Source organism: Oncorhynchus kisutch, linkage group LG14, assembly GCF_002021735.2.
Source record: "Oncorhynchus kisutch isolate 150728-3 linkage group LG14, Okis_V2, whole genome shotgun sequence".
Lineage (NCBI taxonomy): Eukaryota > Metazoa > Chordata > Actinopteri > Salmoniformes > Salmonidae > Oncorhynchus > Oncorhynchus kisutch.
Genome location: NC_034187.2, coordinates 71,440,668 through 71,465,972, shown reverse-complemented (window position 1 = coordinate 71,465,972; position 25,305 = coordinate 71,440,668). Strand labels below are relative to the sequence as shown.

At 43.4% G+C, this 25,305-nt stretch overlaps 1 protein-coding gene across 1 annotated transcript in view; it reads left to right on the top strand.

Annotated features, from left to right (window-relative positions):
- The window catches only part of LOC109904662 (gamma-aminobutyric acid type B receptor subunit 2-like), a 350,185-nt gene that overhangs the window by 224,682 nt on the left and 100,198 nt on the right, over positions 1-25,305 (top strand). Inside the window, exon 13 of the mRNA XM_031788884.1 lies at positions 2,061-2,183. Within this exon, the coding sequence (XP_031644744.1) occupies positions 2,061-2,183 (123 nt within the window). The remainder of the gene's footprint in view (positions 1-2,060; positions 2,184-25,305) is intronic.

Sequence of the window (25,305 nt, the reverse complement as noted above, 5' to 3'; positions counted from 1 at the left end):
GTAGCTAGCTCTAATGGTAGCAGGCCTGAGGTAGCCAGTTCTAATGGTAGCAGGCCTGAGACTGTCTGCTCTAAAGCAGATAGATTATATTCATTTATTATGTGACACAGCTACAGTATATTGTAATCCACTCAGATTCACTCAGCTAGGAGCTGTATCTATCTTATATTGTATCCAGTACACATCTACACAGTATGTCATATTGGGAATAGCATAATGTGATAATTGAAATATGAATAGGCTTATCCAGACGGTCATGCTTCAACAACATCTGTCTTGACCAAAGGGACAGAATCACGATACCATGGTCCATCTTCTGATCTGATGCTCCCGTCATTGTGAAAGATACAATGATTGTTTGATCTATCAACTTATCAAAAATTTCATTTACAGTAAAGATCATCTGGTCCTGTATACTTTCAGCGGCTGATAAATCTATCAATACATCTATCAGGTTTATTCAGAAACAGAGTGCTACTTTTTATTTATTCTCCTGGATAGTCACTAGTTGAAATATCCTCTCGGGTTAGGAATTTTTTTTTAGCCTGAGAACATTGTTGCAGTCATAATAGAATGTCATTATGGTCATGTTGGAGCTTGTAGTTATTTGGAGACCTCTGGTACCCTGAATACATCACCAGTCACTGTCTCTTTAGGCCCTCTAATACACTGCTATATTCCCGGCAACACAATGTTCCTTTCTCCTTGCCTCTACTTGTCCAATCCCAGTAGCCATCAAAAGACAACATATCAAAACCATTCCCCTCCATTCCATTCTGAGTCCACCATCCACCGCAGTGTCTGGTCTGTTGGTGGTGAGCGAGAAAGAGACTCCCGTATCTATTGGGAGAAATACCACAGTTTTCCATCACAGTAGCAAGATTTGTGACAAACACCATTACAACCCACATTTGTTTGTTTATGTACTTTTGTACTTTAACTACTTTAACTATTTGCACATCATAACAACCCTGTATATAGCCATAATGACATTCGAAATGTCTCTATTCCAATGAAACTTTACGGTAAATGTTTGATTATTTATTTAACTTTTGTTTCCCATGCCAATAAAGCCCTTTGAATGGAATCTGAATTGAGAATGGGAGGGAGAGAGAGAGAGAGAGAACATCATTGTATTTTTAAGAAGTGATTTCCCTCAAAGTGTATCCTTGTCTGTGTTCTCCTGACCTTTGCTTTGATGTGGATGGCGGCAGGGTCAAACGCTGTTCAAAATAAAGATCATACGGGGGGGCGGGGGGGGGCTTTCATCCTCTAAAGTTCAGTCACAAAAAAAGTGGCTTTGTTGATTGACATGACTGCCGTCTTTTGGTCCCTCCCTGTATCCCACCTCTCATCAAATCAAATTTTATTTGTCACATGCTTCGTAAACAACAGGTGTAGACTAACAGTGAACTGCCTACTTACAGGTCCTTTTTCAACAATGCAGAGTTAAAGATAAAAAATAGATATAAAAAATAGAAATGGTGACACGAGGAATAAATACACAGTGAATAATGAATAACAATAACGAGTAAAAGTGACATGGCTATATACAGGGAGTACCAGTACTGAGTCCATGTACAGGGGTACGAGGTAACTGAGGTAGCTATGTACATATGCGTGGGGTTAAATTGTCTAGGCAACAGGTTAGATAATAGACAGTAGCAGTAGCGTGTAGCCATTTGATTAGCTATTTAGCAGTCTTGTTTAGCAGTCTTATGGCTTGGAAGTAGAAGCCAATCAGGGTCCTGTTGGTTCCAGACATCTCTCCCTACCTACATTTTAAAAGGGGCTACCTAGAACCATAAAGTTGTCTTTGTCTGTTGCTGGAGGATATATATTTTTTGTTCCTGGTAGAGCCCTTTTTGGTTCCAGGTAGAGCCCTTTTTGGTTCCAGATAGAGACCTTTTTGGTTCCAGATAGAGACCTTTTTGGTTCCAGATAGAGACCTTTTCCAGGTACAGGTACAGTTTTTCTAACAGTGTTATCAATCTCTTCTCTTCTCCCCTTTCACTATCTTTGCTCGCTCTCCCCTCACTCACTTCTTTTCTCACCTCCAGATCATCAAGGACCAGAAGCTACTGATCATCGTTGGTGGGATGCTGCTGATTGACTTATGCATCCTCATATGCTGGCAGATTGTTGACCCACTGAAGAGGACCGTGGAGGAGTACAGCTTGGAGGTAAGTCTGGTCGACCATATTACCCCCATTTATATTTACAAAAACACACCCTGACCACGTTGGCTACCCTCATGTAGGTTTCCGCTCCAACCCCAGTTGTAACTAACCTGATTCAGCCCCCCACCCCCCCCTCCCCACACACACACACACACACACACACACACACAATGTTGTTACGTTACAGCCATCCTTCTAAAAATAGTGTTTTTTCATCAACCTACACACAATACCTGATAATGATAAAGCAAAACCAGGTTTTTGGAAATGTTTTCAATTTTTCTTTTTTTACTGAAATCTATACAGTTGAAGTCGGAAGTTGACAAACTTAGGTTGGAGTCATTAAAACTCGTTTTTCAACCACTCCACACATTTTTTGTTTACAAACTATAGTTTTGGCAAGTCAGTTAGGACATCTAATTTGTGCATGACACAAGTAATTTTTCCAACAATTGTTTACAGACAGATTATTTCACTGTATCACAATTGCAGTGGGTCAGAAGTTTACATACACTAAGTTGACTGTGCCTTTAAACAGCTTGGAAAATTCCAGAAAATGTCATGGCTTTAGACGCTTGTGATAGGCTAATTGACATAATTTGAGTCAATTGGAGGTGTACCTGTGGATTTATTTCAATGCCTACCTTCAAACTCAGTGCCTCTTTGGTTGACATCATGGGAAAATCAAAAGAAATCAGCCAAGACCTCAGAAAATAAATTGTAGACCAAGTCTGGTTCATCCTTGGGAGCAATTTCCAAATGCTTGAAGGTAACATTTTCATCTGTACAAACAATAGTACTGCCACGTTCGTCGTAATGAGTAGACCAAGACGCAGCGTGAATAGAGTTCCACATTTTTTAAATAAACTGAAACTCAACAACAAACAAACAAATGTGATGCTACTGGTGTGCACTCAGGCAACTCAATGTAGACAAGATCCCACAAATACTAATGAGGGAATGGCTACCTAAATATGATCCACCAATCAGAGACAATGATAAACAGCTGTCTCTGATTGGGAACCATATCAGGCCAACATAGACATAAAAAAACTAGATAACCCACCCTAGTCACTATCACGCCCCAACCAACATAGAGAATAAACACCTTACTATGGTCAGGGTGTGACAAGTATGCAGGTATACACACCATGGGACCACGCATCCGTCATACCGCTCAAGAAGGAGACGCATTCTCTCTCCTAGAGATGAACGTACTTTGGTGCGAAAAGTGCAAATCAATCCCAGAACAACAGCAAAGGACCTTGTGAAGATGCTGGAGGAAACATGTACAAAGGTATCTATATCCACAGTAAAACGAGTTATATGTTGACATAACCTGAAAGGCCGCTCAGCAAGGAGCCACTGTTCCAAAACAGCCATAATAAAACATGGGGACAAAGATCATACTTTTTATAGAAATGTCCTCTGGTCTGATGAAACAAAAATAAAACCGTTTGGCCGTAATGACCATCGTTATGTTTGGAGGAAAAAGGGGGAAGCCGAAGAACACCATCCCAAACGTGAAGCACGGGGGTGGCAGCATCATGTTGTGGGGGTGCTTTGCTGCAGGAGGAACAGGTGCACTTTACAAAATAGATGGCATAATGAGGGAGGAAAATTATGTGTATATATTGAAGCAACATCTCAAGTTAAAGCTTGGTCGCAAATGCGTCTTCCAAATGGACATTGACCCCAAGCATACTTCCAAAGTTGTAGCAAAATGGCTTAAGGACAACAATGTCAAGGTATTGGAGTGGCCATCACAAAGCCCTGACCTCAATCTTATAGAATATTTGTGGGCAGAACAGAAAAGGCGTGTCCGAACAAGGAGGCCTACAAACCTGACTCAGTTACACCAGCTCTGTCAGGAGGAATGGGCCACAATTCACCCAATTTATTGTGAGAAGCTTGTGGCAGGCTACCCGAAATGTTTGACCCAAGTTAAACAATTTGAAGGCAATGCTACCAAATACTAATTGAGTGTATGTAAACTTCTGACCCACTGGGAATGTGATGAAAGAAATAAAAGCTGAAATAATTCTCTCTACTATTATTCTGACATTTCACATTCTTAAAATAAAGTGGTGACCCTAACTGACCTAAGATAGGGAATTTTTACTAGGATTAAATGTTAGGAATTGTGAAAAACTGAGTTTAAATGTATTTGGCTAAAGTGTATGTAATCTTCCGACTTCAACTGTACATTTGCATAAGTATTGTGACCCTTTACTCAGTACTTTGTTGAAGCGCCTTTGGCAGCGATTACAGACTCAAGTCTTCTTGGGTATGACGCTACAAGCTTGGTACACCTGTATTTGGGGAGTTTCTCCCATTCTTCTCAGCAGATCCTTTCTATCTCTGTCAGTTTGGGTAGGGAACGGATAATTCCTTCGACCTCGTGGCTTGGTTTTTGCTCTAAAATGCACTGTCAACTGTGGAACCTTATATAGACAGGTGTGTGCCTTTCCAAATTATGTCCAGTCAATTGAATTTACCACAGGTAGGCTCCAATCAAGTTGTAGAAACATCTCAAGGATGATCAATAGAAACATGATGCACCTGAGCTCAATTTCGAGTCTCACAGCAAAGGGTCTGAATACCTATGTAAATAAGGTATTTATGTTTTTTCCAAAGTCACTATATATATATATATATATATATATATATATATATATATATATATATTTATATATGATTTTTTATTTAGTCCTGCTTTAAACTAACTCTTGAAAGTTGTAATAGTAGAATGCACAAGGTGCAACGAAGTTGGGTGGTGCATCATCAGTTCCTCTTGTCATGTTAGTCATTGCAGACCTTATTTATAACTTGTTAGAAATGTCCAGATCAACTAGCCCATGTCAGCTAATGGTTTTTATTTATGTTTTTTAGCCCGTAGATATTGTTGTAATTTTTTAGTCACTCAATATCACATGAATACACATTAGACATGGCAAAATGTATAGAATTGCAAGATTATGTGCATAAAAATTGCACACTTGTAATTTGAACCCCATGGCAAAATGTGTAAAATTGCTGGAAATAAGCTTTAAACTTGCTAAATTCTTTCCACCAACAAGAGGGGTGTGAACAGTTTGTGACATGAACAGTGCTTGTGCCCATAGAAATAGATGTGGTGCGTGAAAACGTCTGGGAACGCCTAATATAGAGTATAACCAGGAGATTATTTCCTCACCACACAAACTGACAAGGGAAAATACTTGGCCCTAAGTTCAAACACCTGTTTTTCACCACAATGTAATACCCTCGTCTTGGTGGCACAGGTAGAGTCTCTGAAAGTGATAATAGTTCTGGATCTGGGGCACCAACAGTGAGAACAGATCAGCAGCTGAGGCACCAACATGTTCACCATTGAGAACAGATCAGCAGCTGAGGCACCAACATGTTCGCCAGTGAGAACAGATCAGGAGCTGGGGCACCAACATGTTCGCCAGTGAAAACAGATCAGCAGCTGAGGCAACAACATGTCCATCAGTGAGACCAGATCAGGAGCTGGGGCACCAACATTTTCACCAGTGAGAACAGATCAGCAGCTGAGGCAACAACATGTCCATCAGTGAGACCAGATCAGGAGCTGGGGCACCAACATGTTCGCCAGTGAGAACAGATCAGGAGCTGGGGCACCAACATGTTCGCCAGTGAGAACAGATCAGCAGCTGGGGCACCAACATGTTCGCCAGTGAGAACAGATCAGCAGCTGGGGCACCAACATGTTCGCCAGTGAGAACAGATCAGCAGCTGAGGCACCAACATGTTCGCCAGTGAGAACAGATCAGCAGCTGGGGCACCAACATGTTTGCCAGTGAGAACAGATCAGCATCTGAGGGACCGACATGTTCGCCAGTGAGAACAGATCAGCAGCTGGGGCACCAACATGTTCGCCAGTGAGAACAGATCAGGAGCTGGGGCACCAACATGTTCGCCATTGAGAACAGATCAGCATCTAAGGCACCAACATGTTCGCCAGTGAGAACAGATCAGCAGCTGAGGCAACAACATGTCCATCAGTGAGACCAGATCAGCAACAGGCTTTATTGTGGTTCCGGTGGTTATTTTAGGGTCAGGAGGATATGAGGCACTCTGCCACCTCCTGTCCTGTGCCTCTGCTAGCCAGACCCTTTCCCCGCCAAGCCAGCTGGGATGTGGGGTGTTGGCAAGGCCTGGCGGAAAGAAACACTTGGCAACCCTCTAACCCTGCTGCTGGGCAGGGGGTGATGTGTAGAGCACTGGTGGGCTCTGCTCTGTCAGGATTGGTTGAGGGGTTTGGATTTATCTTTGCCAGGATTGGGTGTGAATGGCTTTTTGGATCCTGGCACACCATATTTGGGCTACAAACTGTTATGAGTGATTAGTAGTAAGAGCATGACTGTAAGTCACTTTGGATAACAGCATCTGCTAAAATGGCATATACAACTGTGATGATTGATGTAACTGTTATTTGGCCCTTTTTCTCTTTTGGGTAACTAAACACTCATCAAAGGAAGCGTGGTGATATTTTTGTTCTGTGTGACTGTTAGCAGTGGATATATTACGTGTCTTGTGATTGGAGCACAACTTTGATCAGTTAAATATCCTCCACAAATCCATATTGTTGTACTGTACATCTTAATAGGCTCTTCTAGTTTGTTTGCACTACCAGCCCACAGCAGCAGTTTAACAGCAAACCAAATTAAAGATCTAAATTTGATTTCCAAACTATATCGGCCTTTGATGGTGTTGGCGGTGGGCACAGACTCATCAGGGTACACCAGGGGTACGGACTAAGTGGATCTACGGAGCTAATTAAGAAATGCTTTCAACTCCTCCAGACACCTACATGTAGGCCACAGAATCCTTATGGCATGTCAAGATCGGAGCTTCTGAAGGGCCTATGTCCTCTCTAAACGCCAACATCATTATTTGACACGTTTGAAGAGCCCACGGTGACCTTGAGAAATCAGCACTGGGATTGGGAGGTCATTGGAGAAGACTCATGTTCAAAGGCGGCCCCCGGGGGTGTGTTTTGCGGGAGGGTTGCGGTGGGGGGGATTCTGAAAGGTTCTTTGAAGGTTCTTTGATGCTATTGACCCAACGTTTTCTCTGCTTGGTCCAGCGGGGGCAGAAGGAGGGATGGAAGGATGAGACTCTTCCTCAGAGTTTATGACTTTTCTGTGACTTCAATTAAACGAGATGCCTCTGAATTGATAAGTAGTGCTTAGCTGGCTACAACTCACCATGGAACGGGGCGCCACGCATTCAGACTAGTTTATTTATGCTTCTTTGAAAGGAAAGGTGAGAGAGCATTTTTATTTTAGGTCACCGAGGAATCAATTACAGACCAAAATGCAATTTATCTTTCCAAAAGTATTTACACTGTTGTTTATTGGTCCTCTTGGCATGCTCTGAAGGTATACTTTCTTTCGTTGTACTTGTTGTATTGCTCTCGACGAAAGATATTTACTTAACCATTTACACTCGTGGGAATTGCCATATATGGATAGGGCTAAATTGAAATGTTTCTTTCAGAAGAAATAAGAAATGAAGATTCATAAGCATGGTAGCAATGGAAAGGGAACAGTTTGGAGATTATGGGAAAAAATATTGTTGAGGACACAACATTTCATCTGACCGAAAACTGAATCCAAACATGACACTGTTGATTGTATGTGCATTTTACATTTACTGTACTTTTCGATGAATTTGTTAATAACGAAATCTGAAAATACCCTGGATACATTCAGTAACATGATAAGAATATTCCTGGTGTAATGTGGGATAGGTGCAACATATGACAAAGCCTTGAGTGAGAGGACAGTGTATCTGTCTTGAGTTTTATGATATGGAAATGTGAAGTGCACATTTTGACTCATGGGTGTTTGGCTTTCTTGTATGACATCAACGCAGTATTTATTATAATCCTCAACGTCTCCTCTGTTAGAATAGAGTCCTCTCAATGTCAAATATTTCCTACATTCAGACCACGAAAACATTAAAAAAGTCACTCGGTTAATGCGAGGGATGGGTGGCGACTTCTTGTCTCGTGCGGCGCATTAGATTCAGAACGTCTGTCAGTCAAAATCCATCCAACGCTGTGAAGTGCTAAGTACGAGTGTAAAGGGTTTTCTGAGCCTGCCTGGCGTGCTCACTATAGCCTTGATAACATGTCACATCCCTAAACCCATGGAGTGTTACCACATCCCTAAACCCATTGAGTGTTCTCACATCCCTAAACCCATGGAGTGTTCTCACAGCCCTAAACCCATGGAGTGTTCTCACAGCCCTAAACCCATGGAGTGTTACCACATCCCTAAACCCATGGAGTGTTACCACATCCCTAAACCCATTGAGTGTTCTCACATCCCTAAACCCATGGAGTGTTCTCACAGCCCTAAACCCATGGAGTGTTCTCACAGCCCTAAACCCATGGAGTGTTACCACATCCCTAAACCCATGGAGTGTTCTCACATCCCTAAACCCATGGAGTGTTCTCACAGCCCTAAACCCATGGAGTGTTACCACATTCCAAAACCCATGGAGTGTTATCACAGCCCTAAACCCATGGAGTGTTCTCACAGCCCTGAACCCATGGAGTGTTACCACAGCCCTAAACCCGTGGAGTGTTCTCACAGCCCTAAACCCATGGAGTGTTACCACATCCCAAAACCCATGGAGTGTTCTCACAGCTCTAAACCCATGGAGTGTTACCACAGCCCTAAACCCGTGGAGTGTTCTCACAGCCCTAAACCCATGGAGTGTTACCACATCCCAAAACCCATGGAGTGTTCTCACAGCCCTAAACCCATGGAGTGTTCTCACAGCCCTAAACCCATGGAGTGTTACCACATCCCAAAACCCATGGAGTGTTCTCACAGCCCTAAACCCGTGGAGTGTTCTCACAGCCCTAAACCCATGGAGTGTTACCACATCCCAAAACCCATGGAGTGTTACCACATCCCTAAACCCATGGAGTGTTACCACATCCCTAAACCCATGGAGTGTTCTTACATCCCTAAACCCATGGAGTGTTCTCACAGCCCTAAACCCATGGAGTGTAGTGAATGTATTAGCCTCTCTGAGTATGAGCCTGTCGCTGCATGTCTGTACTGGAGCTGGGCTGTGGAGCTGGGGATCCACAGCCTTCCTGCCTGACCGGCTCTCTTCCCCCACCATCGCCACCCTCTCCTAGGTATAGCTCTGCTGGAGGAGTGCCAGGCTGGTGCCTGGAGCCTGGCTCCACTGGGCCTTTGGACCTCTGGGCCAGCAACAAGACACCAAGCAACAAGATCACACCAGCTACAGAGAGAGAGTGTTGGCGATAGAGAGCGAGAAAAAACTAAGAGAGAGACAAAGATAGAGTGATAGATAGATAGAGAGAGATAGCTCTGGGATAGGAGTTGTGTGGTGGTGCGTCCTGGCTGACTGGACCGTGTGGCAGGCGGGGGTGGCGAGGGAGAGATGGGATCATGGCGTCACGGCAGATGGCGGACCCCTCTAGAGAACGCAGGCAGAGAGTGAGAGAGATTAGCTGTGATTGATTGGTGCGAGAAGAAGGACCATTAACTCTGAGTCTGTGTCGCCAAATGGCTTCCTATTCCCTTTGTAGTGCACTACTTTTGACCAGAACCATATGGATTTTATGAGCCCAACGAGCTCTGGTGAAAAGTAGTGCAATATAATATATAGGGAATAGGGTTCCATTTGGGACTCATGCGCTGAGTTTCCTACAAGGCTTCAGGCCTGGTTGCCCTGTCGTCCCTCTCCTAGCTTCCTCACCCTTCCCTTTCTCCCCCTCTGTCTCCCCTGATTCCCACTATCCTCTATTACACTGCTACTCCAATATCAGGATGTATTAGGAGGACTGGGAGGAGGAACAGTTGGTGACCTTGAGCTGGCGTGACGGTGTCCACATGCGATCTCCAAGGACATAGTCTATGTACAGAGATGTGGCTGTATAGAACCGACTTGTGATTGTGTGCGTTTAGTCTGCTCTGATGAGAGGCAGGGTTTGTTGTCTTAAAGGAACATTCCAGAACGTTTTCAAGATATATAACTTTCAAAAGACAGGAATACAGTCAGTATATATGATGCAAAACTGGCTGTATTTCTGTATTTTGAAAGTTATATATCTTGAAAACGTGATTACTGTCATGCAAAACATTTTGGGACTATATCAACAATGGACTAATGAAACAAATATCAATAGATAGTTTTGGGGTGGAATTTTCCTGTCAACTAGATTCAGCCATGGGCAGATGTTTTCTGGAGCGGCTGGTCAGGGGGATGGAGCATAATTACAAATCATTAGTAGACTGCAAATTGACTGCAAGACGCCCAAACAGGTATAATATTTGACTAAAACATAATCATTTCAACCCTTGATTACATTTGTATATGATCACGTGTCTCTCTATTATACATGGGAATAATTGGGAACATATTTCTTAAATTAAAATCACTTGGAGCTGATTTCCTGGTGATTTGACAGTCTTTCATGTCCAACAATTAAAATATATTTTTTGTATATTATATATTCTTAATTTCATTCCTTTACTTAGATTTGTTTGTATTAGGTAGTGAAATTGTTAGATATTACTTGTTAGATATTGCTGTGCTGTCGGAACTAGAAGCACAAGCATTTCGCTACGACCGCAATAACATCTGCTAAAAACACGTGTGTGACCAATAAAATGTGATTTTATTTGAGGTGGGAAGCCCCTTTCATGTACTCATACATGTGACACAATATAAACAACATGTACAGGTATATCCAAAATCAAAACCTACATCAGGGTTCCCCGTGGGTGGTTTTCTGAGCAGAAATATATAAACACGTTTTTTTACCTTTATTTAACTAGGAAAGTCAGTTAAGAACTAATTCTTATTTTCAATGACGGCCTAGGAACAGTGGGTTAACTGCCTGTTCAGGGGGAGAACGACAGATTTGTACCTTGTCAGCTCAGGCGTTTGAACTTGCAACCTTCCGTTTACTAGTCCAACGCTCTAACCACTAGGCTACCCTGCCGCCCCATATATGGATGAGCAATGTCAGGGCGGCAGAGACTAAGATACAGTAGAATAGTATAGAATACAGTATGTACTGTACATATGAGATGACTAAGATACAGTAGAATAGTATAGAATACAGTATGTACTGTACATATGAGATGACTAAGATACAGTAGAATAGTATAGAATACAGTATGTACTGTACATATGAGATGACTAAGATACAGTAGAATAGTATAGAATACAGTATGTACTGTACATATGAGATGACTAAGATACAGTAGAATAGTATAGAATACAGTATGTACTGTACATATGAGATGACTAAGATACAGTAGAATAGTATAGAATACAGTATGTACTGTACATATGAGATGAGTGCAAAATATGCAAGATATGTAAACATTATTAAAGTGACTAGTGTTCCATTTATTAAAGTGGCCAATGATTTAGGCAGCAGCCTCTGTGTTAGTGATGGCTGTTTAACAGTCAGATGGCCTTGAGATAGAAGCTGTTTTTCAGTCTCTCGGTCCCAGCTTTGATGCACCTGTACTGACCTCGCCTTCTGGATGATAGCGGGGTGAACAAGCAGTGGCTCGGGTGGTTGTTGTCCTTGATGAACTTTTTGGCCTTTTTGTGACATCGGGTACTGTAGGTATCCTGGAGGGCAGGTAGTTTGTCCCCGGTGATGCGTTGTGCCGCACCACCCTCTGGAGAGCCCTGTGGTTGTGGGCGGTGCAGTTGTCATACCAGGCGGTGTTACAGCCCGACAGGATGTTCTCAATTGTGGATCTATAAATGTTTGTGAGTGTTTTAGGTGACAAGCCAAATTTCTTCAGCCTCCTGAGGTTGAGCCTTCTTCACCACACTGTCTGTGTGGGTGGACCATTTCAGTTTGTCAGTGATGTGTACGCCAAGGAACTTAAAACTTTCCACCTTCTCCCCTGCTGTCCCGTCGATGTGGATACGGGGATGCTCCCTCTGCTGTTTCCTGAAGTCCACGATCATCTCCGTTGTTTTGTTGACGTTGAGTGAGAGGTTATTTTCCTGGCACCACACTCCCAGAGTCTTTTTTCATAATTGTGAGACCTGGTGAAATACACTTTAAATAAATGTATCTGAAGCCCAGGTCTCCGATTTCACAAATTTGGTCTGATTACTGTGCTACGCTGCTCAGCTAAGATTTACCCAGTGAGAGCATGTGAAAAGTCAATCCGGCTCTCTCCACTCCCTCCCCCGGTGCAACTGATGATTTGAATTCAGTGAGCAAAGTGAGCAAAACTCAGCGAGCAAAGTGACAAAACTCAGCGAGCAAAGTGACGGAGGGTCAGCAAAACTGGGACGTCTTCTTCTTTGCTATGGATGCTGCTGCAACGTCTAATAGCATCAATACAAGAGAGGATAGAGGAGGGATTGTGAATAGTTTCTCTTTCTGGCATAATGCCTCATAAAACACGCTGCTGTAGTAGGCAGGCGGAGGGAATGGTGGAGAAGCCGAAAGAAGAGCCAACGGGAATCAGATAGGGAGAGGGAGATTTTCTTTGGGTGTTAAAGTCGTTCCTCAATAGGAGGATGAGGGTAGACAGTGACCCCTAAGACATTTTGTGGCCTGACTCTAACCTTCACACTGCCTCATAACTGTCTCCTAACCCTAACCCACACTGTCCCCTAACCCTCCTAACCCTCCTAACCCCTTAAATCAAGTCTCCTTTCTGATACACACTTCAAACTAGTGCCCCAGATACTAATTCCAACCCTGTACTCTATGTCCCCTTCAGAGCTCTGATTCTGCATCCCAAAACGGCCCTCTATTCCCTATATAGGGCACTACCTTTGACCAGAGCCCAATGGGTTTACTGCACTAAATCAGGAATATACTACCATTTGGGATGCACGGGGTATCTCTGCATGCCTACATATCCATGTCTTTTCACACAATGCCAAGTATTTTTAACAGGGATCATGCTGGCTGTAGCTACAGGAAGGAAGGAATACCCTGCTGAAAAATGCTGGAGACATTATGCTGTAGAACGCAATTAGGTCTGTTTTGCGTCTCGTGGATAATTGAGTGTTTGTTAATTGTGAAGATGTTTCAGCAGAGGTTGGCTGGGCCGAGCAGATTAAGCCCCGTGTCGGAGAAGAGTCTGTGTGTGTGTTTGCCTCTGCCCACGTGTGCGTGTGTTTACATGTGCGTGTTTGTCCATGTGTACTACCTTCTGTATCTGTGAAAGCCCCTCTCCTCTGGCCTCAGTATTGTCTCTGGTCTAATGAAGGACAAATCATCGAGGGCCTGATTAGCATTCTGGTGGAGCCTGCAGCAGACCCCCTCTCCTCCCTCCTCCCCTTCCTCTCTCTCTTCGACTCTCTCGTCTCCCCCTCTTGTCTCCCCCTCTCTCTCTCCCCCTCCTCTCTCTCCCCATCTCCTTCCCCCTCCTCCCTCTCTCAATCCCTCTTCTCTTCCCTTGCGCGCTCTCTCTCTCTCTCTCTCTCTCTCTCTCTCTCTGTCTCCCTCCTCTCCTCCTCCTCACCACTCTCTCATTCCAAAGCTGCAGCAGGCAGGCTGCAAAGCTGGAATATCGCAGTGTGGCATCGCCATGGTAACGGCCATGGTTTCTGACACCCATAACAGCAGAGAGCCGCACTGTTGATCCACGAGACAAAAATAGGAAAAAGGGTTTTGGCTGCCACTTCAACGTGGTGACACATGCACAGTGGCACAGGCATGCAGGCACACACATAATTCAACATTCAAAAACACATTTAAACACACTCTCAAACACAGATGTACACACAGACACATACAAAGATACATGCACGCACACACATCACACATCAGCTTTCACTAAAGCTTTCTCTTTCTGACGCCCTCACCTGGATGTGAGGGCTGTGTGAGTCGGTCCCACCTGGATGTGAGGGCTGTGTGCGTCAGTCCCACCTGGATGTGAGGGGTGTGCATCAGTCCCACCTGGATGTGAGGGCTGTGTGCGTCAGTTCCACCTGGATGTGAGAGCTATGTGAGTCGGTTCCACCTGGATGTGAGGGCTATGTCAATCAGTCCCACCTGGATGTGAGGGCTGTGTGAGTCAGTCCCACCTGGATGTGAGGGCTGTGTGAGTCAGTCCCACCTGGATGTGAGGGCTGTGTGAGTCAGTCCCACCTGGATGTGAGGGCTGTGTGAGTCGGTCCCACCTGGATGTGAGGGCTGTATGAGTCAGTCCCACCTGGATGTGAGGGCTGTGTGAGTCGGTCCAACCTGGATGTGAGGGCTGTGTGAGTCGGTCCCACCTGGATGTGAGGGCTGTGTGAGTCAGTCCCAACTGGATGTGAGGGCTGTGTGAGTCAGTCCCACCTGGACTTGAGAGCTGTGTGAGTCGGTCCCACCTGGATGTGAGAGCTGTGTGAGTCGGTCCCACCTGGATGTGAGAGCTGTGTGAGTCGATCCCACCTGGATGTGAGAGCTGTGTGAGTCGGTCCCACCTGGATGTGAGGGCTGTGTGAGTCAGTCCCACCTGGATGTGAGAGCTGTGTGAGTCGGTCCCACCTGGATGTGAGAGCTGTGTGAGTCGGTCCCACCTGGATGTGAGAGCTGTGTGAGTCGGTCCCACCTGGATGTGAGAGCTGTGTGAGTCGGTCCCACCTGGATGTGAGAGCTGTGTGAGTCGGTCCCACCTGGATGTGAAAGCTGTGTGAGTCGGTCCCACCTGGATGTGAGAGCTGTGTGAGTCGGTCCCACCTGGATGTGAGAGCTGTGTGAGTCGGTCCCACCTGGATGTGAGAGCTGTGTGAGTCGGTCCCACCTGGATGTGAGGGCTGTGTGAGTCAGTCCCACCTGGATGTGAGGGCTGTGTGAGTCAGTCCCACCTGGATGTGAGAGCTGTGTGAGTCAGTCCCACCTGGATGTGAGGGCTGTGTGAGTCAGTCCCAACTGGATGTGAGGGCTGTGTGAGTCAGTCCCACCTGGATGTGAGGGCTGTGTGAGTCGGTCCCACCTGGATGTGAGAGCTGTGTGAGTCGGTCCCACCTGGATGTGAGAGCTGTGTGAGTCGGTCCCACCTGGATGTGAGAGCTGTGTGAGTGTAAGTCATGGTGCTTTGACAGTGTGCAGGCATTCTCTCTCTCTCTCTCTCTCTCTCTCTCTCTCTCTGTCTCTCTCTCTCCTCTCTCTCTCTCCCTCTTCTCTCCCTCTCTCTCTCTTCTCTCCCTCTCTCCCTCTCGCCGTCTCTCTCTCACATACACAGCACAGACATGACACTGTCTCCTTTGACGTGCAAATGCACTTTCTGGATTTGTCCCTTTTATACTGTGAGTAATTGGTCTGTTAACAGAAGCCCTCATTATCAGCCGGTGAAGGATGATAGGGGGGTGGTATAATATCCACAACGGGCCAGAAGGCCGAGGGTCAATGCGGCAAGGTGGCCATGAAGACAGACGAACATTCTGACCTCCAATCCAACGCCATTCACTTCATCGTTCATCTCCACAACCTTGTTGGACGCATAGAAAAGCACGACATTCCAGAACTGCACAGAGCTGCTGGAGCTAGATTTCTTTATGCCTCTCCTGCTCCCTCCATTTTGGAACCCTCAGACGAGAGGTTCTGCCTTCCAAACACATTCCACCCTCCACGCGTACTTGTGGCCTTTGCTCACTTCCAATTTCCCTTTTTCATTCCAGCCCTCCTCTCCCCCTCTACTCCTCCCTTCGTTCTCCCATTCGGCCCTGCTCCCCATGGGACAGACAGGGTTGAAAAATCTAAGAAAGAAAATAGAAAAAGTTACCTGCAGGCCCGTGCCAAGAACATTCTCACTCTCTTTTCCACTCCTCCGCTAGCAGCTTCTGTCCTGTGACCGATTCAAATAAAGGGATAGACATGCCTCTGTAGGATGGATATTGGCCATGTCACGGTCCCCTCTCTCTCTTTCTGCAGGTGTGTGAGGACAGCTAGGAAAGGCACTGCATGAACACAGTTACATACGCAGAGAAACATGAAGTGCATACAGGCACGCATAGAAACAAACAATGCACACTCATGTACACGTTATCATAAACACACATACACATACTTTAGACACATTCGTAAACACACACACACACACATACAAGAGTATAAACACACACTAACCTCGTAAATACAAAAGTGCACACACTCACGCGCACACTGCACCAGCACACCTGCAGCACAGATTCCGTCCTCCCTCCCTCCCTCCCTCCCTCCCTCCCTCCCTCCCTCCCTCCCTCCCTCCCTCCCTCCCTTCCACCATCTCCACCTCTGTATGCTCTCACAAGTTCTACGCTGCAGTCTCACGCACTTTTGATTAGAGTGGTGAATGCCATTTGAAGGGCATCCTCATATTTTACTGCCAATGTTTTGAGGAACTGAAGGAAGATGAATGGAAGAGCTAGCTGTACTTTAAGTTCTCAACTGGACTACTGGTCCTATCACGGCTCTGGTGAAATGCTGTGGTAATATTAGATATTATATTATCCATAGTAACTATATTATCCATTATCCATACTAACTCGTTTAGCAAATACAAATAGCAAAATAGCAAAAAATTGAAATTAGAAATGGTATCAATGATGTGATGGTATATACTGTATGAGGTCAAGGTATCAATGAGATGATGGTATATACTGTATGAGGTGATGGTATATACAATGAGGTGATGGTATATACTGTATGAGGTCAAGGTATCAATGAGGTGATGGTATATACTGTATGAGGCAATGGTATCAATGAGGTGATGAAATATATGAGGTCAAGGTATCAATGAGGTGATGGTATATACTGTATGAGGTCAAGGTATCAATGAGGTGATGGTATATACTGTATGAGATCAAGGTATCAATGAGGTGATGGTATATACTGTATGAGGTCAAGGTATCAATGAGGTGATGGTATATACTGTATGAGGTCAAGGTATCAATGAGGTGATGGTATATACTGTATGAGGTCAAGGTATCAATGAGGTGATGGTATATATAAGGTCAATGTATCAATGAGGTGATGGTATATACTGTATGAGGCAATGGTATAAATGAGGTGATGGTATATACTGTATGAGGCAATGGTATCAATGAGGTGATGGTATATACTGTATGAGGTCAAGGTATGAATGAGGTGATGGTATATACTGTATGAGGTCAAGGTATCAATGAGGTGATGGTATATACTGTATGAGGTCAAGGTATCAATGAGGTGATGGTATCAATGAGGTGATGGTATATATAAGGTCACGGTATCAATGAGGTGATGGTATATACTGTATGAGGTCAAGGTATCAATGAGGTGATGGTATATACTGTATGAGGCAATGGTATCAATGAGGTGATGGTATATACTGTATGAGGCAATGGTATCAATGAGGTGATGGTATATACTGTATGAGGTCAAGGTATCAATGAGGTGAATGGTATATACTGTATGAGGCAATGGTATCAATGAGGTGATGGTATATACTGTATGAGGCAATGGTATCAGTGAGGTGATGGTATATACTGTATGAGGCAATGGTGTCAGTGAGGTGATGGTATATACTGTATGAGGCAATGGTATCAATGAGGTGATGGTATATACTGTATGAGGCAATGGTATCAATGAGGTGATGGTATATACTGTATGAGGCAATGGTGTCAGTGAGGTGATGGTATATACTGTATGAGGCAATGGTATCAATGAGATGATGGTATATACTGTATGAGGTCAAGGTATCAATGAGGTGATGGTATATACTGTATGAGGTCAAGGTATCAATGAGGTGATGGTATATACTGTATGAGGTCAAGGTATCAATGAGGTGATGGTATATACTGTATGAGGTCAATGTATCAATGAGGTGATGGTATATACTGTATGAGGCAATGGTATCAATGAGGTGATGGTATATACTGTATGAGGTCAAGGTATCAATGAGGTGATGGTATATACTGTATGAGGCAATGGTATCAATGAGGTGATGGTATATATGAGGTCAAGGTATCAATGAGGTGATGGTATATACTGTATGAGGTCAAGGTATCAATGAGGTGATGGTATATACTGTATGAGGTCAAGGTATCAATGAGGTGATGGTATATATGAGGTCAAGGTATCAATGAGGTGATGGTATATACTGTATGAGGTCAAGGTATCAATGAGGTGATGGTATATACTGTATGAGGTCAAGGTATCAATGAGGTGATGGTATATACTGTATGAGGCAATGGTATCAATGAGGTGATGGTATATACTGTATGAGGCAATGGTATCAATGAGGTGATGGTATATACTGTATGAGGCAATGGTATCAATGAGGTGATGGTATATATAAGGTCAAGGTATCAATGAGGTGATGGTATATACTGTATGAGGCAATGGTATCAATGAGGTGATGGTATATCCTGTATGAGGCTATGGTATCAATGAGGTGATGGTGTATATACTGTATGAGGTCAAGGTATCAATGAGGTGATGGTATATACTGTATGAGGCAATGGTATCAATGAGGTGATGGTATATACTGTATGAGGCAATGGTATCAATGAGGTGATGGTATATGCTGTATGAGGTCAAGGTATCAATGAGGTGATGGTATCAATGAGGTGATGGTATATATAAGGTCAAGGTATCAATGAGGTGATGGTATATACTGTATGAGGCAATGGTATCAATGAGGCGATGGTATCAATGAGGTGAATGGTATATATAAGGTCAAGGTATCAATGAGGTGATGGTATATACTGTATGAGGCAATGGTATCAATGAGGTGATGGTATCAATGAGGTGAGGGTATCAATGACGTGAATGTTATATGTAAGGTCAAGGTATCAATGAGGTGATGGTATATACTGTATGAGGCAATGGTAACAATGAGGCGATGGTATCAATGAGGTGAATGATATATATAAGGTCAATGTATCAATGAGGTGATGGTATATACTGTATGAGGCAATGGTATCAATGAGGTGATGGTATATACTGTATGAGGTCATGGTATCAATGAGGTGATGGTATATACTGTATGAGGCAATGGTATCAATGAGGTGATGGTATATACTGTATGAGGTCAAGGTATCAATGAGGTGATGGTATATACTGTATGAGGTCAAGGTATCAATGAGGCGATGGTATATACTGTATGAGGTCAAGGTATCAATGAGGTGATGGTATATACTGTATGAGGCAATGGTATCAATGAGGTGATGGTATATCCTGTATGAGGCAATGGTATAAATGAGGTGATGGTGTATATACTGTATGAGGTCAAGGTATCAATGAGGTGATGGTATATACTGTATGAGGCAATGGTATCAATGAGGTGATGGTATATACTGTATGGGGCAATGGTATCAATGAGGTGATGGTATATACTGTATGAGGCAATGGTATCAATGAGGTGATGATATATACTGTATGAGGTCAAGGTATCAATGAGGTGATGGTATCAATGAGGTGATGGTATATATAAGGTCAAGGTATCAATGAGGTGATGGCATATACTGTATGAGGTCAAGGTATCAATGAGGTGATGGTATATACTGTATGAGGCAATGGTATCAATGAGGTGATGGTATATCCTGTATGAGGCTATGGTATCAATGAGGTGATGGTGTATATACTGTATGAGGTCAAGGTATCAATGAGGTGATGGTATATACTGTATGAGGCAATGGTATCAATGAGGTGATGGTATATACTGTATGAGGCAATGGTATCAATGAGGTGATGGTATATGCTGTATGAGGTCAAGGTATCAATGAGGTGATGGTATCAATGAGGTGATGGTATATATAAGGTCAAGGTATCAATGAGGTGATGGTATATACTGTATGAGGCAATGGTATCAATGAGGCGCTGGTATCAATGAGGTGAATGGTATATATAAGGTCAAGGTATCAATGAGGTGATGGTATATACTGTATGAGGCAATGGTATCAATGAGGTGATGGTATATATATAAGGTCAAGGTATCAATGAGGTGATGGTATATACTGTATGAGGCAATGGTGTCAATGAGGGGATGGTATCAATGAGGTGAGAGTATATATATAAGGTCAAGGTATCAATGAGGTGATGGTATATACTGAATGAGGCAATGGTATCAATGAGGCGATGGTATCAATGAGGTGAATGGTATATATAAGGTCAAGGTATCAATGAGGTGATGGTATATACTGTATGAGGCAATGGTATCAATGAGGCGATGGTATCAATGAGGTGAGGATATATATATAAGGTTAAGGTATCAATGAGGTGATGGTATATACTGTATGAGGCAATGGTATCAATGAGGCGATGGTATCAATGAGGTGATGCTATATATATAAGGTCAATGTATCAATGAGGTGATGGTATATACTGTATGAGGCAATGGTATCAATGAGGCGATGGTATCAATGAGGCGATGGTATCAATGACGTGAATGTTATATGTAAGGTCAAGGTATCAATGAGGTGATGGTATATGTAAGGTCAAGGTATCAATAAGGTGATGGTATATACTGTATGAGGTGATGGTATCAATGAGGTGAATGATATATATAAGGTCAATGTATCAATGACGTGATGGTATATACTGTATGAGGTGATGGTATCAATGAGGTGATGGTATATATGAGAATTTTTAACCTTTGTTTAACTAGGCAAGTCGGTTAAGAACAAATTCTTATTTGCAATGACTGCCTACCAGGGAACAGTGGGTTAACTGCCTTATTCAGGGGCAGAACGACATATTTTTACCAGCAACCTTTCTGTTACTGGCCAAATTCTCTAACCACTAGGCTACCTGCCGCCCCGGTAATGGTATGTATGAGGTGATGGTATATACAGTGGGGCAAAATAGTATTTAGTCAGCCACCAATTGTGCAAGTTCTCCCACTTAAAAAGATGAGAGAGGCCTGTAATTTTCATCATAGGTACACTTCAACTATGACAGACAAAATGAGAAAAAATATCCAGAAAATCACATTGTAGGATTTTTAATGAATTTATTTGCAAATTATGGTGGAAAATAAGTATTTGGTCACCTACAAACAAGCAAGATTTCTGGCTCTCACAAACAAGCAAGATTTCAGGCTCCTCTGTCCTCCATTAGTTACCTGTATTAATGGCACCTGTTTGAACTTGTTATCAGTATAAAAGACACCTGTCCACAACCTCAAACAGTCACACTCCAAACTCCACTATGGCCAAGACCAAAGTACTGTCAAAGTATTGACTAAATACTTTTCTGCCCCACTGTATGAGGTCATGGTTTCATTGAGGCGTTGTTATACATGAGGTGATGGTTTAAATTAAGTGATGGTATATACTGTATGGGGTGATGGTATCAATGAGGTGAATGGTATATGAGGATTTTTAAACAGAAGAATACATTCTTATTTACAATGACTGCCTACCAGGGAACAGTGGGTTAACTGCCTTGTTCAGGGGCAGAACAGATTTTTGCTCAGGGATTTGATCCAGCAACCTTTCGGTTACTAGTCCAATGCACTAACCACTAGGTTACCTGCCGCCCCGGTGATGGTATGAGTAAGTGTTCTTTATGAAGACCACAGCCTTCTGCAGTTTTAAAGGGGAAGATTTTACAACTTGATGTTAGATGGTCTTTCCATGAAACCCTGGATTACAGTTTCTCTTGGCCCATAGACTACTTTTATGGTGAGGAACCTTGTAACATCAAGTTGTGAAATGCAGAACTTCCCCTTTAAGACTCTTCTGTAATAACAGTTTAGCAATCAATGGCTGTTCAAAGACAACCGGGTCGTTAAAGGGTAACTGCCTCCCACCTGGTGTTTGTGTGTGAGTTTTCCAATCGACCATGCTGAAGGGGAAGAGAGAAGAGTAGGAGGAGAAGTGGGATAAGGAGAGAATAAAAGAGGATTGTCAGAGACTTGAAGACCTCTTGGTGATTTACTGTATGTAGTAGAGTAGAATGTAATGGTGTGTAACGGCTTTCTTCTGTGGACGAAGGATCGGTCCAAAGCGCAGCGTGGTTAGTGTTCAATATGTTTAATAAAGACAATAAACGTGAACACTACAAAATAACTAAATGTGACAAACCGAAACAGTCCTATCTGGTGCATAGACACAAAGACCGAAGACAACCACCCACAAAGTACCCACAGAATATGGCTGCCTAAATATGGTTCCCAATCAGAGACAACGATAGACAGCTGCCTCTAATTGAGAACCAATCTAGGCAACCATAGACATACAAACTACCTAGAAAGGAAACAGCCCTATAAACATACAAAACCCCTAGACAAGACGAAACACATACATCACCCATGTCACACCCTGACCTAACCAAAATAACAAGGAAAACAAAGAACACTAAGGTCAGGGTGTGACATGGTGCTGGTGAAAATAACCCTAAAGGCCAGTTTCCCTGACACAGGGAATTTCTCCATTGAACATGCATTTTAGTACAGGACTAGGCTTAATCTGTATCCTGGAATGTACTAATGTTAAGCTATTGATAGTAATGGCATCAGCTTCTAGATGACACTGATATGGTAGTCTGAGTGGTGGGACTGATCCAAACACATAAGCTACATCGCAAATGCTATTCCCTAAATAGTGAATAGGCTGCCATTTGGGACACAACCAGAGGTTATTATTGTACTTCATGTCAGTAGGTATCATGGGCATGACGAGGGAGAGGGAGAGAGAGGGGTTACGCAAGGCTCACTTGGGACACCAGGAGTTTTTAGGGCAGCTTGTGCTGCCTCCATGTCGCCAAGCTAGCACAATGTGTCAAAGTATATCTGGACCTACATAGCACCACACAATACAATGCAACCTAGAAAGCACAATAAGTATATCATTCTGGGTCTGTATTCATACAGCTTCTCAGAGTAGGTAGGTGTACTGATCAGTTTTTCCTTTTAGATCATAATGAATAAGATTATATGGACAAAGGGGAACTGATCTTAGATCAGCATTCGTACTTTGATACGCTTTATGAACAGTGTCCCAGAAATCTAGCACAGTCAAAGTGGCGCCATCTAAATCGACACAATATGTTCAATAGGATCATCCTATTTATAATGCAGTGTACAAATCTAAACCAACAGAACTTTCAGAGCATCACATTGAGAACCAGTATCAGGGATGTCTACGGAGCTATTGTGTTTGTTGACTGTCTGCTGCCAATAGAAGCAGGCTCACATATTGGATGTGTGTTTGTGTGTGGTTGAGCTTGTTCAAGTCAAGCTGTTGAGACAGAACGGGGCAATATTGACCTGTTTCTTTCTTTTCCTTCCCTGCCTCCTTCACTCATTCTCTCTCTTTCTATCTATCTCCCCCTTCCCTCTCTGTCTATCTCTCTATCGCTCACTACCCCCTCTCTCCCTCTCTCATATGGCTACCCAAATATGTTCCTGTTCCTCTCCTCCTCTCCTCCCAGTCTGCAGTTGCTAGGCAACAGCTGATTGAGCATGAGGGGGATGCAATTTAGCAATTAGAAGCGTTCCAAATTAGAAGTGGTGTCAAGAGTATCGCTAGTTACCACATAAGCCCGCTAGTTACCAGCCAGACCACAACTGTGATAGACACACACAAGCTTGTCTTATTTGTTCGTTTTTTTGCCTTCTGTTTTGGTGGGTGAGATTTGTTTTTCAGTGCATGAGTTGGGACATTTAGGAGATTTGTCACTTGGAAACAATCAAATACACTGTAGGAATCATATTTTCTACAGATGAAGGAATATGTTTTCTCTGGTTATCAAGTAGGAGGAGAGGGGGAGAGGAGAAGAGGGGGAGATGTGGGTGGGAAAGGGGAGCTGAGCTGTAGTTTATTTAATCTGTTTGGGGGTAGAGTGATAGAGATTGGGAGGTTGTATTTTTATTGTGACAGTAGTGGGGTCCCCCTGTCTTAATCTTTCTCTCTCTCTCTGTCTCTCTCTCAATTCAATATGTTTACATATGTTTACATTGCCAAAGCAAGTGAAATAGATCATTAACAAAAGTGACATAAACAATAAATGTACAGTTAACATTACACTCACAAAAGTTTCAAATGAAGAGAGACATTTCAAATGTGCAAAAAGTTCAAATACAAAGGTAAAATAAATCAACATAAATATGGGTTGTATATACAATGGTGTTTGTTCTTCACTGGTTGAGCTTTTCTTGTGGCACTAGGTCACACATCTTGCTGGTGTGATGGAACACTGTGGTTCTGTATTTCACCTAATAGATATAGCAGTTTATCAAAATTGTATTTGTATTTAGGTAGTTATTGCAACATTGTTAGATTGTGGGTTTGTGTAATATGTTTATCTAATATGGTCATACATTTGGCAGGAGGTTAGGAAGTGCAGCTCAGTTTCCACCTCATTTTTTGGGCAGTGTGCACATAGCCTGTCTTCTCTTGAGAGCCATGTCTGCCTAAGGCAACCTCTCTCAATAGCAAGGCTATGCTCACTGAGACTGTACATAGTCAAAGCTTTTGTTTATTTTGGGTCAGTCACAGTGGTCAGGTATTCTGACACCCTGTACTCTCTGTTTAGGGCCAGTCACAGTGGTCAGGTATTCTGACACCCTGTACTCTATGTTTAGGGCCAGTCACAGTGGTCAGGTATTCTGACACCCTGTACTCTCTGTTTAGGGCCAGTCACAGTGGTCAGGTATTCTGACACCCTGTACTCTCTGTTTAGGGCCAGTCACAGTGGTCAGGTATTCTGACACCCTGTGCTGTCTGTTTAGGGCCAGTCACAGTGGTCAGGTATTCTGACACCCTGTACTCTCTGTTTAGGGCCAGTCACAGTGGTCAGGTATTCTGACACCCTGTACTCTCTGTTTAGGGCCAGTCACAGTGGTCAGGTATTCTGACACCCTGTACTCTCTGTTTAGGGTCAGTCACAGTGGTCAGGTATTCTGACACCCTGTACTCTCTGTTTAGGGTCAGTCACAGTGGTCAGGTATTCTGACACCCTGTACTCTCTGTTTAGGGCCAGTCACAGTGGTCAGGTATTCTGACACCCTGTGCTCTCTGTTTAGGGCCAGTCACAGTGGTCAGGTATTCTGACACCCTGTACTCTCTGTTTAGGGCCAGTCACAGTGGTCAGGTATTCTGACACCCTGTACTCTCTGTTTAGGGCCAGTCACAGTGGTCAGGTATTCTGACACCCTGTGCT